The sequence below is a fragment of the Cyprinodon tularosa genome, unplaced genomic scaffold, assembly GCF_016077235.1.
Source record: "Cyprinodon tularosa strain WSP-4 unplaced genomic scaffold, ASM1607723v1 ctg148, whole genome shotgun sequence".
Taxonomy (NCBI): Eukaryota; Metazoa; Chordata; class Actinopteri; order Cyprinodontiformes; family Cyprinodontidae; genus Cyprinodon; species Cyprinodon tularosa.
Window position 1 is genome coordinate 1,670,054 of NW_024038309.1, and position 17,537 is coordinate 1,687,590.

General features: G+C 39.2%; 2 protein-coding genes across 7 annotated transcripts in view; one reads left to right on the forward strand and one right to left on the reverse strand.

Annotated features, from left to right (window-relative positions):
- Positions 1 to 3,217, reverse strand: part of tdrd7b (tudor domain containing 7 b) — a 34,952-nt gene extending 31,735 nt beyond the window's left edge. The window contains exon 1 of the mRNA XM_038279126.1: positions 2,976 to 3,217. The gene's annotated coding sequence lies outside the window, so the exon portion shown is untranslated. The remainder of the gene's footprint in view (positions 1 to 2,975) is intronic.
- On the forward strand, positions 1,163 to 15,637 carry LOC119779468 (dynactin subunit 1-like). Of its 6 annotated transcripts, XM_038279120.1 has the most exons (32): positions 1,163 to 1,320; positions 3,607 to 3,672; positions 3,750 to 3,944; positions 4,733 to 4,814; positions 4,908 to 4,939; positions 5,172 to 5,192; positions 5,643 to 5,666; positions 6,925 to 7,005; positions 7,176 to 7,328; positions 7,447 to 7,470; positions 7,751 to 7,948; positions 8,336 to 8,540; positions 8,626 to 8,704; positions 8,827 to 8,986; positions 9,075 to 9,179; positions 9,613 to 9,804; positions 9,885 to 10,001; positions 10,085 to 10,237; positions 10,318 to 10,478; positions 10,574 to 10,742; positions 11,280 to 11,348; positions 11,434 to 11,646; positions 11,749 to 11,910; positions 12,631 to 12,762; positions 12,842 to 12,967; positions 13,417 to 13,559; positions 13,640 to 13,806; positions 13,984 to 14,105; positions 14,191 to 14,386; positions 14,870 to 14,943; positions 15,030 to 15,119; positions 15,206 to 15,637. In XM_038279120.1, exons 2-32 carry the CDS (start codon positions 3,631 to 3,633, stop codon positions 15,341 to 15,343), a joined length of 3,825 nt encoding a protein of 1,274 aa, XP_038135048.1. In that variant the 5' UTR covers positions 1,163 to 1,320; positions 3,607 to 3,630; the 3' UTR covers positions 15,344 to 15,637. The 6 variants fall into 6 exon arrangements, with proteins under 6 accessions (XP_038135048.1, XP_038135049.1, XP_038135051.1 ...); XM_038279121.1 differs by lacking the exon at positions 7,447 to 7,470; XM_038279123.1 differs by lacking the exon at positions 6,925 to 7,005.
- Positions 15,638 to 17,537: the final 1,900 nt, after the last annotated feature.

Below are 17,537 nucleotides of genomic sequence, written 5' to 3' on the forward strand. Positions count from 1 at the left end.
AGCATTCAATCGAGATTAATGTCAAATGGGGTGTGGTCTAAATGAGCTCACAATAGCATCTCCGGTCCCATGCTTATTTGTGGCGCTATATAACACAATATTTTTTTCAGTTATGCATTGCTTATAACATTAGCCCAATTTTTTTCAGTAACATAAGCATTCAGAGATTTAAGTTTCCCAAAAATACTTCAGTCTAATTGACTTACCCTATTCCCTTATCAACTGGAGCTAAAATTTAGTAACTTTGTATACTTTTTCTGTTTTCCTCTTTGTTAAGGGCGGTTAAGCCTTTGATGTAGAACTGTGTATTATTACCATAGCTGTACTCATAAGACTTACCAAAATAAAAGCATATAACCTCAATGGCAGTTACAACAAAAGTAACTTTACTAAGTTGTCCTTTGTATATAGTTTGTATAGTTGATAAGCTTAGAAGACTGTGTTGATGCACGGAAAACCTTTTGTGTTAACATAGATTTAGCAGCAGGGTCATTAAATGGGCAAAGCTAAGAGCTACTAAAGCTGATATAGCTTCTCTGCTGTTTTCCCATTGCTAATATCTGTCCCTTACATAACTACAGAGCTATAAAAATTGGAACAACATGACCAAGATATCTATTTGATGAATAAATTAAATTGTCTTGGGATTTACAAACCCAAACACCTATGAGTTTAAATTATCATTTACTATATACAAATAAATCCATTTAATGACAGATCATAAGCAAAACACTGCCTAATATATCTGAAAATGTAGTTGTTTTTAAAGCTGGCATATGTCAATGGTTAAAAAATAATATTTAATAACACATCTGAATATTTACAAAGATGTATTTTAAAACTATAAAGCGAATATAAGATGACTTATGTAATAATATTTGGCTGTAGAACTCACTTATTTACAAATATTCTTAAACATCCTTATAAAAAACAGCAAAGGTTACATTAACATTTTGAAACTTATTTAGATTTTTTTTTTTATATATATTTCAAATATTTCTAATTCAACTTATAGCTACTCAAAGTGATTATGACAAACTTTATGTCAATGACAGACATAGTCCAGGTCAAGGGAAAACCCTACAGAATAAATAATGATAGTCGTTCTACATAATTACGCCTTACCGTTAGGGGGCGCAAGTTCCCATAATTGCTGCATTTTTTTATTGTTTGGTGATGATAGCGGAAACCAGCTGTCAGAAGCCGGAAAATAGTCGGATTAGCAAAGTAGAATATCCCAAAACTGACAACAGCGTATTTTAATGTTTCGATGAAAGCTTGAAAGGACTACATTTAACAACAGATATCTCTGTTTGCCCGGTGAGCTGATTTATTTGTTTTTGCCATAATTGGCTAATTTCCACCTCATAACGGGCCAGCTAGCTAGCTAAGCAGCTTCTTTTTATTTTTAGCTACATTATATCCGACCCTATACATTATTTTATGAATTATTGTTAAATAGTTTCTTTACCAACTGGTAACTTATTTTCATATGGTATTTATTAACTCGGGAATTTTGCTTTCCACGACCTTTCTTTAGCAGTGCAGCATTAGCAATTTGGGTGGCTAATATGGACTTTATGCTGCACCTTATTCACTTTAAACACTTTTAAAACATAATAATTTTAGTCTTACTTAATGCAGCCTTTCATTTATATTATTGATGTTAATATCTTAATGTAAATATAAAAACTAAGTCGGAAAAAGTCATAGGAATTTACGACATGATCTGGCAAAACAGCTAAGGAGAAGAAAAGGGCAACAAACCATTTTCAAATACTTGCATATATCATATCATTCAGGGCTCTTAAAAGTATACCACCCTAAATTAAACCAGTTTCCAGTATTGTGCCAATAATTGAAAGGTTTTATCAACCTCTAAAGTCCTTTACAGGATCTACAAGTTGGTTTTGTAGGTTCCAGATTTTCAGTACAATAACTGTATAAACTATTTTCAGGAAATAGTAGTAAAATGTTTATTTAAATATCATTGAACACCTGGGTATGTAGCATGTGTTAACTCTGTTGATCTTTAGAAAAGACAACATTTTTAATCTATAATGTTTATTGTTTAGATTTTTATGATGGTGGATTTGATGATAGTGTATTTGGATTGGGAAAAGTTTTTGTCATATTTTCTGTTTCTGAAGGAAAGGTTTTATTTTATTTATTTATTTGGTGTAAATATATATATATTTTTTATATATATATATATATATATATATATATATATATATATATATGTGTGTGTACGTTATACCATTATTTTACCAGGAAGAGCTATTAAGGATTAAAAAAAACATATTTTCAAAGGAGCATTGGCCACATCTGTTTGAAATTAGTCTTTGCTTCTCAGTTATATTTATCTGTGATTATGTTAATATATTTTTATCAATGTGTTTAACTGATCGTATAAATACTACATACTACATATTTGCACTTGAAAATATGAAAACTATTTGCTGCTCAGTCCAATGTAAGAATGTTTTTGTAAAAGGACCTATGTAATATTGATTTAACTCTAATTGATTGTTTTGTAGTAAATGAGACTATTTAGAATCAATCGCCATCATAATGCATCATGCTCATCGATGAAATAAGAAGTCAAATGAGATTGCAACATCCATCTTGGGTTTGTGCAGAACATTGAATTCAGCATACGAGTTTCAATCCGCTGTGACGTTTTCGGCTCAGAGATCACGCCCTAAAGTCGACCCGCTTTCACTTATCTTTGAGACAGAGAAGAGGGGAGGAATTGAATCGGATGAATAAAATAAAATAGCAAAAGAACCTTGAAGGTTTTTCTATTTCCCTGGTAGTGAAACTATTTTGAGGTTTTAATCATGGCTATGAACAGGCGACATTCGTACACTCCCCGGGTGAGTAACCGGCTCCTCTATTCTTTAAGAATCACTTAAGAAACTTTTTCTAATTTATCATAACTTTAAAAAAGTCAACAAGTAGTATGTACTCACCATGCAGCAGTTGTAGGATTCACATCTGTATGTTTTAGTTAACAAAGCAGAATTTGAAGTCAGTCTTTTCACCCTATTGGACGTATTACCTGTTTGCAGTCTCATCAATCCCAGTTAGAACTACATTACAACATCTCATGTTGGAGCTTTGAAAATAAAATAATAATTAAAATCCTTAAACGCTTCTGATGTGAGCTGGCTGGTTTAGAATCCATCCATCCAGTGTGAATTCACGTGTCCCTGCAGCCTGGACTGACTTCGTTGTTATAAGAGCCTCTTTGTGTTTGATGGTGCTGTTTCCTTAGGATCTTTGTTGTCGCAGGACATATGACTGACTATGTGATGCCATCTCTGCTCCCTCAGGACTCTAGTGGAATATCTTCAACTGTGACTAAGCAGAAAGAAAAAATCAACAACATATTTTCCTGACCTTTTATTGATGTTTTAGTAATAAAATTAAAGTATATGTTTTTTTATACGTATATTGGAATAGAACATAGCTAAAACTGGAGTGAAGTATTATTTGAACAAAAAACAACCGTTTGACTGAATTTTTTCATGCCTCAGAAACTTTCCTTTGCTGTATTCTGAAACATTTCTTCTCCTCACCTGTGTTTTCTATGGCCCTCAGCTGACCAGCCCATTGATCAGCAAAATGAGCAGCCAAGGAACAGTGGAGAGCGCTAAAGCTCCAAAGGTAGGCTGCTTTTTCAAAGAAAAATGCAAAAACATTAAGAGGTTCTTGGAAATCAGTGATTATTTTTTCTCCTTCAGATTGGCTCTACGGTGGAGGTGACTGGTAAAGGCCAGCGAGGTACCGTCGCCTACATCGGTGCTACCCTGTTTGCCTCAGGTAAATGGGTGGGGATCATCCTGGACGAGCCCAAAGGAAAGAATGACGGCACGGTGCAAGGGAAGCGCTACTTCACCTGTGAAGAAAATCACGGAATATTCGTCAGATCATCCCAGGTTAGTGATGGAAATGTATTAAAATGATGTAACCGTACTCACCACCAAGGGGCGCCATCAGGATGTAGCAAAAGGTTTATTAGGGATTTTACTCAGAATTATTGAACTTTTCTAAAAGTTCTGTATTCACCATTCTGTAATAGAAATAAGCAGCCTGTTAATACATTATCTTTAAGTCCCTTCAAGATAAAAATTACTGGTTTAATAAGTTAGTGCTTTATATTTTTCACTCCTGCAAGAATTTGGTGTTTCTTTTCCTTTCAGTACTCTAATTCTCTTAATTGTGACCCAGATAAATATCCACAGCGCAACTTGAGGTGTTTTATTGCAATTTGTTATGACAAAATGATTAAAATGTTCCTATTTCCTCTGCTGTGGTCAAATAAGGGCGCTATGTGGTGAAAATGAGGGACTATAGAAAAGGATTGTACAAAGATTACAGAAGGATATTTAAATAAACAAAATAAATACATTAGAATTAGAATAATTATAAATAAATAGGTAGTAGTTATACTAGTAATGGATATTTAAAAAATTATAATTTCTTTGCTCTGTTAATTTCTTTTAATAAAGCTTCAGCAAAAAAAATGAGTAGGAAACTAATCTATAGTGGCGTATTTGTATTGAAAATATCTATATATTTTTACAGAGCTTTTCCAGTGTGTGTTTTTACATGCTTCACAGCTTTTTTGTTGCATTTACAAACTTTGCGTGTTTAGACCCAGATAACATCCTCGTCCATTTCAGTCTTATTGGTCCAAATGTAAAGTCCTGTTCTGTCTGTGCAGATCCAAGTCATTGACGATGGCTCGGCTGCCACCTCACCGGAAACCCCTGAGTCCACCTTGGCAAAGATACTCAAACAAAAAGGTGAGAAAATACAACAACATAGACCCGCAACAGGTGAAACTGTAAAACATTCCTGTCAAAATCTCTAACAGTGATCTCCGTTTGTTTTTCCAGAAATCCCTGAGACCCCCAGAACAACAAAGCAGGTATCAAACAGTCAAACATTCCCCCCCACAGTTTGGAAAGAGTTAAATGTTTTAAATATTTGGACAGTCAGTAAATTTGATGATAATGAAAGAGATTAAAAACAGTTTTTACATTTTTATTAGTTGTATGTTGTGAACTACAGGCTCCTTTTCTGTCTGAGCTGTTTTTTGGTGGAGAAGGAATGTCAGCATTTAGTTTGACTTCTGCTGTTCTTCTCAATATTATTTGCAGACCCCAAGCAACATTAAGAAGGTATTGCTGTTTGAATTCAGTACTTCTGCTTCGCCTGGGTTTTCCTTCTTCACACTAATTCAGTTGTTCATCTTTGATTAAAAGCATAACTTATCAGTGACTACAGATTTTTTTTCCATCTTGATTTCTTTACATTCATACTCTGATGGTGTTTCCTGTTCACACCCAAACCGGGCCTGATGTATAATTTCCCTCTACTCCTACAAACTGCCTTTATAGAGGCCTTGCTGCATGATCTTCAACTCTTCTGCTGTGCTTTAAACCAGGATTTCTATCAAAGAGAGCCAAACAATGCATGCTGCAGCTTGTTATTTAACATAGACCAATATGCTTTTTTTAACCTGCTTCTAATCTCCTGTTTTACTCCACTGCTGAATGTGTGTGTGCCTGTTTTGTTGCCTGTTGGTATGTTTGAATCCATCCTTCTCCAAATCTCCTCCTCCTCCCCAGTCCTCTACCCGCCGCTCTGCAAAGGTGAGCTTCTTCTAAGCAGTAGAGGTTGCCTAGAATGATGTGGCTTCTGTATTTTTCATCCAGAAAAAAGTTAAAACAGATTGGATTGCATGCATATAGTTCAGCTGCCCTTTAAATACACTGTTTTGCTCTTTTCGTTGTATTCATTCAATATTTGAGCCTTTAAACAATGTTTTTAGTACAGATTTGGAACTTGTGAGCATTAATTAAAGAAATAAATTGGCACAGTAATTAGGAACAGCTATACCACATAAGCTTCTCTCTAAGTTCATACTTCACCTATGATGGACTGCTGTTACAAATGATCACTTTTCCTTTCCTAATATTTGGCTGAACATCTTGGGTTTAAAGTATAATATGTATAATAATGTACTGCCCAGTGGTGGCTGAATTAATAACAATACAACCATGCAACATCAACATCTGCATAGTGTAGCATGGAATCAGGTCATTGTTGTGACATTAGCATTTGCATGCACCTCTTAGCAGTTAGCACATATGTCACACATTTTTTTGACATTTCCAAATTCATTAGCAGCAGATAAGATTATGTAATGAAGTGTTGGATGTAGAAAGGTGATGCTGGAATAGTAGTTAAAGCTATTTATGTTCATGAACCATAGACACACCAGGCAGATAAATGATGAGACGTCTGAACTAAAATAACCTTTTCATTTCATTTTCTTTTAAACAAAGATACAGCTTTAGATTATTTTTCTGGATAAAGAAAACTACCGGAGCAGGTTAGCAACCGACTTGTTTTCTGATCCGATCAGAAACGTGATGAACAAATGAAAGCTCATCAGAAAAAGAGCCTTTCACATTAGCATACAGGAAAAATTTGGTTAATGTCTTCAAATTACCGTAACCCTAAATTCCAGTTGCTGAAGGCAGACCTGAGTAAACACAGGGGAGACCAAACATTAAGCGAGCATTTTTCCTGTAGTAGGATATAACAGCCGGCTGTAGAGGGATCTGCAGGGAAAACCTGATCATGCTCAAGCTAGCAGAATATGTCTCCTCATGCTCTAAAACAAGAGGAACACACTTAAATAAAATTTAAAAAATGGTTATCTGTAATACTAACTATTTCATAAAATATTTATTTGACCTTTAAACATTGATACCTTCATGCTGTCTGTGGGATGAAGATAATCAAACAGAGCAGGATGCTGTAATGGAGACTAAAACCACATCAGGATCTAATTTAGCTTGTAACTGCCAGGTGCTAACAGTTTCTATGATTGTCCAATGATAGTGGAGCACGCCACGCCTCACGCCTGCTACCTCACTCCCCTCCCTCCTGGTGCGTCCCAGCCGCATCAGTCTGCCGCTAAGGGTAGGCTCCTGTTATGTCAGAGCACCTGTTATGTTGCCTCACAGGGGGTGGGTGTGATTGCCTTTTTTTTTTGTCCTGCACTGGAGCATTGGAGTCTGGTGATGAGAATTGGCACGGTGGCAAAAGGTCTGCTTCGATAACTTCTTCATCAGATCTCTTTCTATCAACAGGCATCTCGTGAGAGCCTTTCTGCTTCTCTGTCTGGAGATGTCAGCGAGGGGAGCCTGTCCTCCCAGCAGGGGGCGCTGGGTGCACCAGTTACTCCTCAGCCAAGCGGATCTCCTGCAGCCCTGGCTCCTCAAACCCCAGCTCCTCCCAGCAAGGTACGCTTCTACAGAACTAGCTCTTGATTTTGAATCTTTCCTTTACATGTTTTAATTTCTCCATCCTGCTCATCGCCTTCATTTTCATTACATTTCATCCATGTTGTTACTTAACCAGGTGGAACCTGCACCGACCAAGCAGGTAGAGGTTTTTATGGCTTCATGCATGCTGGCATGAGTTTTTTAACAAACTCTGAGAACAATATGACCCTGGCCAAAACTTTTCGACACATCTAAGAAGTCCTTGCTGTGTATTTGGATTAAATTGTGAAGCTGCATGGTTCCACATCATCCACAGATCCCTCATTACTTTCACATGATGAACAATTCACTTAAGGAGGCACAAAGATGTTTAACTTCTGTTGTGAATTAAACCCTTTGTAAGGACAGTAAATGAGGTAATTGATATCCTTGTCTCTTAGGAGGAAGAGTCCCTGCGAGCTCAAGTCAAGGACCTGGAGGAAAAACTGGAGACTCTGAAGATGAAACGAACCGAGGATAAGGCTAAGCTGAAAGAACTGGAAAAGCACAAGATCCAGCTGGAGCAGCTGCAGGAGTGGAAGACCAAAATGCAGGAGCAGCAGGCTGAGCTGCAGAAGCAGCTCAAAGAGGCGAAAAAGGTGCTCAGACAACTTAGTTCTCATCGTAATAGTCTCTAAATTGCTTTGTGAATTAATCCTAAACCTTTAGAGATTATGCTACATCAGCACTGACCCGGTTGTTCTGGTCTACTTGTAGCAGACTACTGAAGGACACGTTTTGGTTTGTTTTAATGCCAATATTCATGCTTTGCATCTCTGACAATCGTCCAGTTATCTTTGTTGCCTTTGGTCACATTGTCTTTTGATGGGCGGCCATTTTTTCCTCAGTTTTGCCAATGAGATGTTTTCTTTTCATAACCAAAAGTAAATAATTATCCAGGTTTGTTGTTTAATGTAAGAAAACAATACGACAATTGAATGAAATGAAGAAAACATATATTTTCTTTTTACCTTGTGTCCTCGCAGGAGGCCCGGGAAGCGCAGGAAGCCAAGGACCGCTACATGGAGGAGATGGCAGATACTGCCGACGCAATAGAAATGGCAACGCTGGACAAGGAGATGGCTGAAGAGCGAGCGGAGTCGCTGCAAGTTGAGGTGGACTCGCTGAAAGAGAAAGTAGAGGAGCTCTCCATGGACCTGGAGATCCTGAGGCATGAGATTTCAGAGAAAGGTGTGAAAAGATGGAGAGGGACGGCACAGAGGGGGAGAGTCTATGGTTTCTCTTCAAATGTTCTTGCTCTTTTTTTCTCATTCAGGCACAGATGGAGCTGCTTCCAGTTATCAAGTCAAACAGCTGGAGGAGCAGAACAGCAGGCTGAAGGAGGCGTTGGTCAGGTAGCTGCTTTGAAGGAATTTTAAAGAGGAGATTTAGCTCAGAAACGATCAAACCTTCTCTTTAGAGTGGCTGGAATCAAAATGGGTTAAATGAAAATAAACGTTCCTTTGCTCTCATTTAGGATGCGGGACCTGTCTGCATCAGAGAAACAGGAACATGTGAAGCTGCAGAAGCAGATGGAGAAGAAGAATGCAGAGCTGGAGACTCTGAGGACCCAGAAGGAAAAACTGCAGGAGGAACTTAAACAGGCTGAATCCACTATTGATGAACTGAAGGAGCAGGTACACTGATATATATGCTCCCAGGAGAGGAGAGGATGTCTCTGTCATGCAGGGGAGATAAAGATGTCATTTTCTGATTATTGACCAGGTGGATGCAGCTCTGGGGTCAGAGGAGATGGTGGAGACGCTGACTGAGAGGAACCTGGACCTCGAAGAGAAAGTCAGAGAGATGAGGGAGACGGTCACTGATTTGGTCAGTTCCTGCTTTATTACAAATATTATCATATGTTTTAGTCATTTATTTTAGATGTACTTTGTATCAGGAAAGTAGAAGTAAAAAATGTAAAAGATACTAAAATAAAGGACTCAGTTTTTTTACAAATTGGATTATTGCTTGAAAACATATTCAGTATTTCATAGTTCAGATTAAGGTGAAAGCTGTGTTCTTATTTATCAATGAAACTAAAGCATGGATGGAAAGAAGGGTTGGATTTAATTCTCCAAAAACTCTTGGAAATAGAAATTTATTTTCGGCAAATAGAGAAACCAACGCTCTAACAATTTTTTGAAGAGCAATGCAGATTTGTTTTTTTTTGTTTGTTTCAACAAACATTAGGAAGAGGCATTCTGGTTTTGCTACTGAACCAGTGGCAGGTGCCAGTTATTATTTTGTTCTAAACCCACAGGAAGCCATCAATGAAATGAACGACGAGCTGCAGGAAAATGCCAGAGAGACAGAAATGGAGCTGAGGGAACAGCTGGACCTGAGCACTGCCAAGGTTCGGGAAGCAGAAAAAAAGGTGGAAGCTGCTCAGGAGACTGTGGCTGATTACCAGCAAACCATCAACAAGTACAGAGAGCTCACTGCTTCGCTTCAGGTCAGTGGAAGCAAAGAAAAGCTCATCACAGTCTGTGTGATGTTAAATAAATAACTCTGAGGTTTTGTTTTGTTGTTTAGGAAGCCAACAGGGAGCTGATCAGTCAGCAGAGTGCAAACACTGAGCAGACTCAGCAGCCGCCTGCAGAGCTGTTCGACTTCAAGATTAAGTTTGCTGAGACTAAAGCGTATGCAAAGGTTGGAGATCAGAGATGATCAGACATTACAGGTAATGGTGGCTCCTAGTCTGAGCTAAAATATATGTCGTCCTTTGTGTTCAGGCTATTGAGATGGAGCTGAGGAAAATGGAAGTGGCTCAGGCAAACAGACAGGTTTCCCTGCTCACCTCCTTCATGCCGGACTCATTCCTCCGTCATGGCGGCGACCACGATTGCATCCTGGTACTGCTGCTCATTCCCAGGCTCATCTGTAAGGTACGCAGCAGCATGACGTTCAGGTTAAATAGTTTTTCTTTTTTTCCTCTTAGCTCATGTTTAAGTTTCCTTGTTTACAGGCTGAACTGATCAGTAAACAGGCCCATGAGAAGTTTGACCTGAACAGCAGCCTTGCTCAGGGAACGGCGCTCAGAGGACCACCAGGAGAGCAGCGCAGCTTTGCTTCAGGACTGGTCTACTCCCTCTGTCTGCTTCAGGCCACTTTGCACAAATACGAGCAGTAAGCAAAGAGCCGCACCTTCAAGAAACCCCATTTGAATAAAACAATCTGCTTTAACTGTCGTTTTTCTGTTCGCCTAATGTTTTGGTATCTAGGGCTATGAACTCCTGCAGCGTAGAGGTTTTTAAACGCATGGGCACACTTTACTCTGAAATGAGCTTCCATGAGCGCTCGCTGGATTATTTCATTGACCTGCTGCATAAAGATCAGCTCGATGAGACCGTTCAGGTGGAGCCGCTGACCAAGGCCATCAAATACTATCAGGTTAGAGGATGCCATTCAAACCTTCATCTATTTAATGATTCATAGGGTTTCATCTTCTGTGATATTCTTAAAGCAAACCTGCAACCTGATGCTGGTGCTTGTTTAATTCAAAGATGCAAAGCAAAGAGTAGCCACTAGATGGCTGTAGTCATGCAGGTAAATTAAAAAACATAATAGGGGGATTACAAATAATATAATAGTATCTTAAGTATATCATTGTGCACAGATAGCAGTGGCTAAAATGTAGCGATGACCAAGACTTAAGATCGATGATATTCAATATCACAGATATGTTTATATTTCTTCCTTTCTCATTATTTTTAGCCAATTTTCACAGTGATAATCTTTAAAAACGCAATTTTTTTCATAAATTCAATGAGGTATTTTAGTATTTTGAATTATTTTGATCCCTGTTTTGGCTAGCTGACTTGTTTACACATAACTACTTGCTTAAATGTTTATAGTTAGAGAAGTAAACTGAAAAATACCATCTAGGTGTAATTTTAGAGGTGTGTTAATTTTTGCGTCGTCTTCCAGCAACTGTACGGCGTCCATTTGGCAGATCAGGAGGAGGACTGCACCATGCTGCTGGCTGATCACATCAAGGTACTTCAACTCTACTCTTCATGCATTCTGACTTATTAAGTAATAGATCAGGATGATTAATCGATCCAAATTGCTGCTCCTTCAGTTTACCCAGGGTGCCCTTGATTGTATGGGGGTGGAGGTGGCTCGTCTGCGGGCGTTTCTGGCGCCAGGCCAGGAGAGCTCCAGCCTCTCTGTCCTGCTGAAGGACCTGGACACTTCCTGCTCAGATATTAGGCAGTTCTGCAAGAAGATCCGCCGTCGCATGCCTGGAACGGACGTAGCTGGAGTCCCTGCTGCTCTCAGCTTCGCATCACAGGTACAGAAATGAGCAGGACAGTGATGTATTGATCCATTGTTAAAATGATTTATTAAATCTAACTTATTGATGTTCTTGATGTATTTTCCCAACATCATTCAGGTGTCTGAGTCGCTGACTGAGTGCAGGCGGCAGCTGACCCGGGTGGTTGCTGTACTGCAGGAGGTGGCTGCAGCGGGGGCTCAGATGATGGCTCCGCTGGTAGAACAAGATGGCCTCAATGCTCTCAGACTGGAGGACACTGTTTGCAAGGTGGTGGAGCAGGTAAGTGGCCCCAAGTTTCTAAACCTTATTAATTAAAACCACTTCCATGTTAAAGGTGGTATTCAGGAAGGGAATTTGCAACTGAAAACTACCGTATTTTCAAAACTATAGAGCCCACCTCACGATAAGCTGCACCGGCTTGAATTTTTTTAGTAAAACCTGGAAATGTACATATATAAGCCACTGAACTGCCCCCCCACCAAACCTGAAGGGGGAGCTCTACATCTAGCCCCTGGAGTAGGGACGAAGAAGAATGCTAGCTCCTGTTAGCTTGTTGTCTCGCAGCATTAAGAGCTTCTACTGAAAGATGAGGCTTCGTAGGCTCTATAAGAATTGAGCCCAAACTCTTTATTGGTTTGGCAGCTTTAATGAAGCAAATAAATGTCAAACTGTGTGAATTTGGAACATTTGCTCTCTGTCGTGCCTGCTGCTAGCATGTGCTTATGCTAAATGCAATTTAGCCCCTTATTCTTTTCATTTCCAACTTTAACTTCCCAGTCTGGCAGTTATGAAAAATTCACAGAAAAGCCACCTACTTATAGGCCGCATGGTTAAAAGCGTGGGGAAAAAAGTAGCACTTTATAATCCGGAATATACGGTAGTTGTCTCAGATACTCCAACCAAACCGGTCACAAACTGTTTGAGTTACAATTTTTTTTTTTATTATTATTAAATTCTACTTGCATCTGTGAAAATGATTTTTCCTTCACCTTCTTCAAGGTGTACGTCTCCCAGGGTGTGAACGGCCCTGAGCTCCTGCGACAGTCCTGCAGCTCTGTCATCACAACCATGAACAAGATGGCTACAGCAATGCAGGAAGGAGAGTATGATGCTGAGAAACCCAGAGGAAAGGTATGAGTCCTATTATACTATACAAGCTACTCGAAGCACGTAAAGGTTATTCATCCTAACCTCCATCCACTGTCGTCAGACTCCCCCAGTGGAGATGAGAGCCGCCACAGTCAGAGCTGAGATGACCGACGCAGAGGGTCTGGGGGTCAAATTAGAAGACAGAGAAACCGTCATCAAGGAGCTCAAGAAGTCCCTCAAAATTAAGGTGACAAAAACTAGATCTATCACTATAAAATGTTTCTACAGTCTGGAAAATGTTCCTTAAGCTTTTTTTCTGTACATTTTTCTCACTGCAAACACAAAAAGGGTTTTTTAAAATGATAAAGCAGCAAAAAGTAGAGCCAAATGAAAAATATTTTCATATGTAACAGATTGATAGGAAGTGTCATTTTAGCTGTCAGCCATTAACTATGCAGAGGACACAGCAAATACATGGATGAAGGTGCTCTGGTCAGATAAGACCAAAGTATTAGACCCAACATCCCTATGGCAAAACATGGTAGTGGCTGCATGTATAAATCCATGCCACAATCTTCAGATTCTGTGTTAAAAACGGTCGGATATCCAGGTTAATTTCCCACTTTTATGATTGCCTGAGGAATCAATACTTTTGCAAACCAGCATAACAGGAGCTGCAAATGTTCTTGTTCTTAGGGTGAGGAGCTAAGTGAAGCCAACGTCCGCCTCAGCCTTTTGGAGAAAAAGCTGGACACCTCCACCAAAGACGCAGATGAACGCGTGGAGAAGATTCAGACCAAACTGGATGAGAGCCTCGCTCTGCTGAAGAAGAAAGAAAAGTAGGAATCATTTGGATTTGGCCCCAAATGTTCCATTTCTGTTGCCTGTCTCATTTATCTCCTCGCTCGTCCGTCTGCAGGGAGTTTGAGGAGACCATGGATGCCTTGCAGGCAGATATTGACCAGCTGGAGGCAGAAAAGGCAGAGCTTAAACAGCGCATCCATAATCAGTCAAAGATGACGATCGAAGGGCTTAGAGCTCCTCCCGGTGCAGGAATCAGCTCTATTGTTCAGGGATCGGCAGGAGGCAAGCCTTTTATTTTTAGTCTGAAACTGGGAATAATGCATTTTTATTTGACATAAGATTTAGCTTATCATTTATGATTCAGAAATAAAAAAAATGTAACCACCTAATACTAATAGAGTGGTTGTTAAATTCAGGAAATATATTAAATATGTCAAGAATTGTTTCTTTGACCTCCAGGAGGTCTGCCTCCATCCCTGGCAGGACAAACACAGGTGGTGGACTCTCCTCTCCTCAGGCAGCAGGTTGAAGTCCAGAGACTGGGCATTAAATACCTGAAGAATGAAAACAACAGACTGAAGGTCAGCTCCCTTTAGGTGGAAATCTCAATTGTGAAACTTTGCAAACCGTTGATATAATGACCCACCCTGTCGATTTTACTCACAGGCGGAGAAGATAAAGGCTCAGCTGGCATCCCTGCCTCCACTCTGCCCTCCAAAACTCCCACAGGTGTCCAAAGAAAGCTCCACACCTCCAGAGGGACTGAACACAGGGATCTACCGTAGGACCGACCAGCTGCTCGCCACACTGCTAAAGCTGAGTGCTGAAATGAAGGTGGTGGACATCACAGGAAAAACAGCAGGTCTGATTCCCCTCTGATCCTCCTTATAGGACTACAAATCACCATTATTTTGCAAATTGAAAAATCTGTTGCTTAACTTTCTAATTTAATAATCGGAGAGCAAATGGTTCCATCAAAGTTTGCATACAAAATTTAAACCAACTAAAATATTTCCACTTGAGAATTTCTGGATATAGCGTATTGACAGAATAAACCATAATATGTTTTACAATTGTTATATAATTACTGCTCTAGGTATGTTTTAGAGTCTATATAAAATTAAAAAACACACAAGTTGATTAAAGGAAAAGGGGCCTAAATTTGACATATTTTGGATTTTTATTAGTCAAAAGAAGTAAAATAGGATTTTCTGCTACATGAATGCACTGATGCTGGTTATAATGTAGCAAAACTGGATGTAAAAATTAAAGGATATGTAAACATCCTGTGATGATTTTTTGCTTCTTGACTATTAAACCGTATTAAATCTTTCCCGTCTTGCAGTCAGTGCCAGCTCCCAACTGCTGGAACAGACGGCTCGTCTAAAGAACCTCAAAGACGCCCTGGACAAACTGCAAGTAAGTCTTCTCCTTCAGACTGTTATCTTCATGTCTTATTTTAATAATATACAAAACTTTCCCACTGACCAAAAATGTTGTTTCAGGGTGAGGTTGCTGAACATGTGGTTTCAACCCAGCCTGGAGCAAGAGCTTCCTCCGACTTCGCCACGTTCCCGTTGTCGTCCTTCGTTAAGGTACAAGCTCCCAGTAAATGCGATGTGAAACATTTCTTTCCCTTCGCTCTTGATTGGGTTATAAGTCTTTTCTCTTTCCCCCTCAGGCTAAGGAGGAGAAACAAGGTGGGACAGTGTTTGTGGGTCGTGTTGCCCTCCCTTGCACCCGAGGTCAGGAACAAGTCCACCGCCTCGTCCTGTCCCAGCAGCAGCTGCAGAAAGTCCACAGTCTCCTCATGGTCTAAGAGTTTCTAAAGACCCTCCCATTCCACCCAACACTTTAACTTTCTCGCCTCTCTTCACTACTACACTCAGGAACTGTGTCCTGTTAGCACAATGTGTCGGCACTATTACTCTTTCCTAATTTAACACCAGACTCCAGAATGTCACATTATGAAGACGTCAGGTATTCAAACCTTTCTTTTTTCACCTTGCTGGTTTTGGCAACTAAAGTAATTATTCCTTAGCTCTACAGAGTTTTAACCTTTGTACGACATTTGTAATGACTCTGAATATGAAATAAACATTTCTCATCAACAGTTTTATTGCCTGTTTTGCATAGCTTTAAATAACAGGGGGGAGGAATATAGTCATAAGCCTAATGAACGGGGTACAGGTAATTTTCTCTTCATACTTTTTTGGTTTGTATTTAACATTCATGTATGAATCACACGGATAAAAGTAATCTCATGTCCCTTCAGCCAAGTTGAAGAATCTTCTCCCTATAAATATTTAATTCTCTGTGAAAAACTGCAGATCATTCTTTAATGTCAAACGGACATGCAATGTTTGCTTTTAAAACCTAATGTTTTTAACGGACCTCGTGAATGATATTTATGCATAAAACAAAAATTAGACTAAATCAGGAAATAAAACAGCATAATTGTAAGGCTGTAAGATAAGAGACGGGACACTCCGAGTTCACTGAAGAAAACCTGCTGCTGACCAGGTTATCTCTGGGGAACGTTTTACTATGGGGACTGAAACGAGGTTGAGGAAACTTTGTGAAACAGAAAATTCAAGTTTCCCTGTTTTCACATTTAGAAAACTTAAGAGTTATCCATAAAGCTGCTTTGTTAAAAGGACCCCTGTGCAACCTAATGTCTATTGTTTAGCTGCAGGGACATCATCCAGGGAATTAAAGCTTTGATTATATTCCTCCAAAATGACACAAATGCACTAGAAAGTGGTTTAAAGACAAGGGCTCAATCTGAACTATGCAAATATGTAAGAACACTTGAAGGAATAACAGAATTTTAAATCAAATTTCCCCTTTGGGGTGTCATTAAGGTTTATGAGTCAATAGAGGAGGTAGCTCAGCTAAATGCAGAGCAGTGAAGATGACAGCCACAGCAAATTGTGCAAATACTTTACATACTGAAGCTTTGTTCTAGAGAATATTTCTGGTCCACTGCATCCAAATATGTTTGTAGGCTGCTGCTTATTTGCAAACAAAATACAGAACGCTGCTCTGTATTGACAACCTTCAACTATTGGCAACCACTGAAATAGTTTCAAAGCTTTCCTGTTTGAAAGGAGAGAAACTTTGACAATGTTGTAAGGGACCAGTTTTAGGTTAACAAATGTTATTTCCATCCCAGGTGATAAATGTGAATAATTTGTCTATTTTATGTAACATTTCTGACTTATTGCTCCTTTATGCCAAGTGCAGGTACATCAGCAGTCCCCATAAGTTTAACCAGTAACGAGGGACGTTTGCTACCAATAGTTAACTTAGGATAAGGACCTCCCAATGTCCCTGTCCAGCACTTAAGAGCTACATGGATTCCCACAATCCTTTGCATGACAGAACATAGAGGGACAATCGACGTTAAGGAATTTAACAAAATGACATTTCTTTAGGTGTGGTCTGAAATAGCTCCTAGCTTCTATCCCTTCCGCAACTTAAACAGTAAAAACACTATCCAGCGTATGAAAAGAACTACAGACTGCTGATCTGAATCCAGAAATTGCATGATGGGGACACAAATGGAAGATGCTTACATTAAGAACCTTCTGGTAATAGTCCCACCACTGTAAATCAACAGTGGATGTTCTTTTATAAAATCCAAAACATAACGATTTAACACATTTATGCATCACAGTACATCTGACAAAATATTTGTTCAACTCCAAGGTGGGTTATGTCTATATCATGTCCTGCAAAAAGATTGTGGGCAAGCATATAGCTCCCAGCGACACGAGGAACTCAAAGCAAAGTGAATTCATTTAGCTGCTGATGTACTTCCACTGTGGCTCACGTACAGGTTTCAGGGATGAGCTACGGATGTCCTAATCAAAGCACCAAGGTATGAAAGGGGATGGAGAAAATTAAAAAACTGACCTAGAAATCTCCAGACATAAGACTCCTTTAGCTTTCATTTTGTTAAATAATTACCAGCAGTATTTTAAATTATAATACATAATGCTTTGACACGT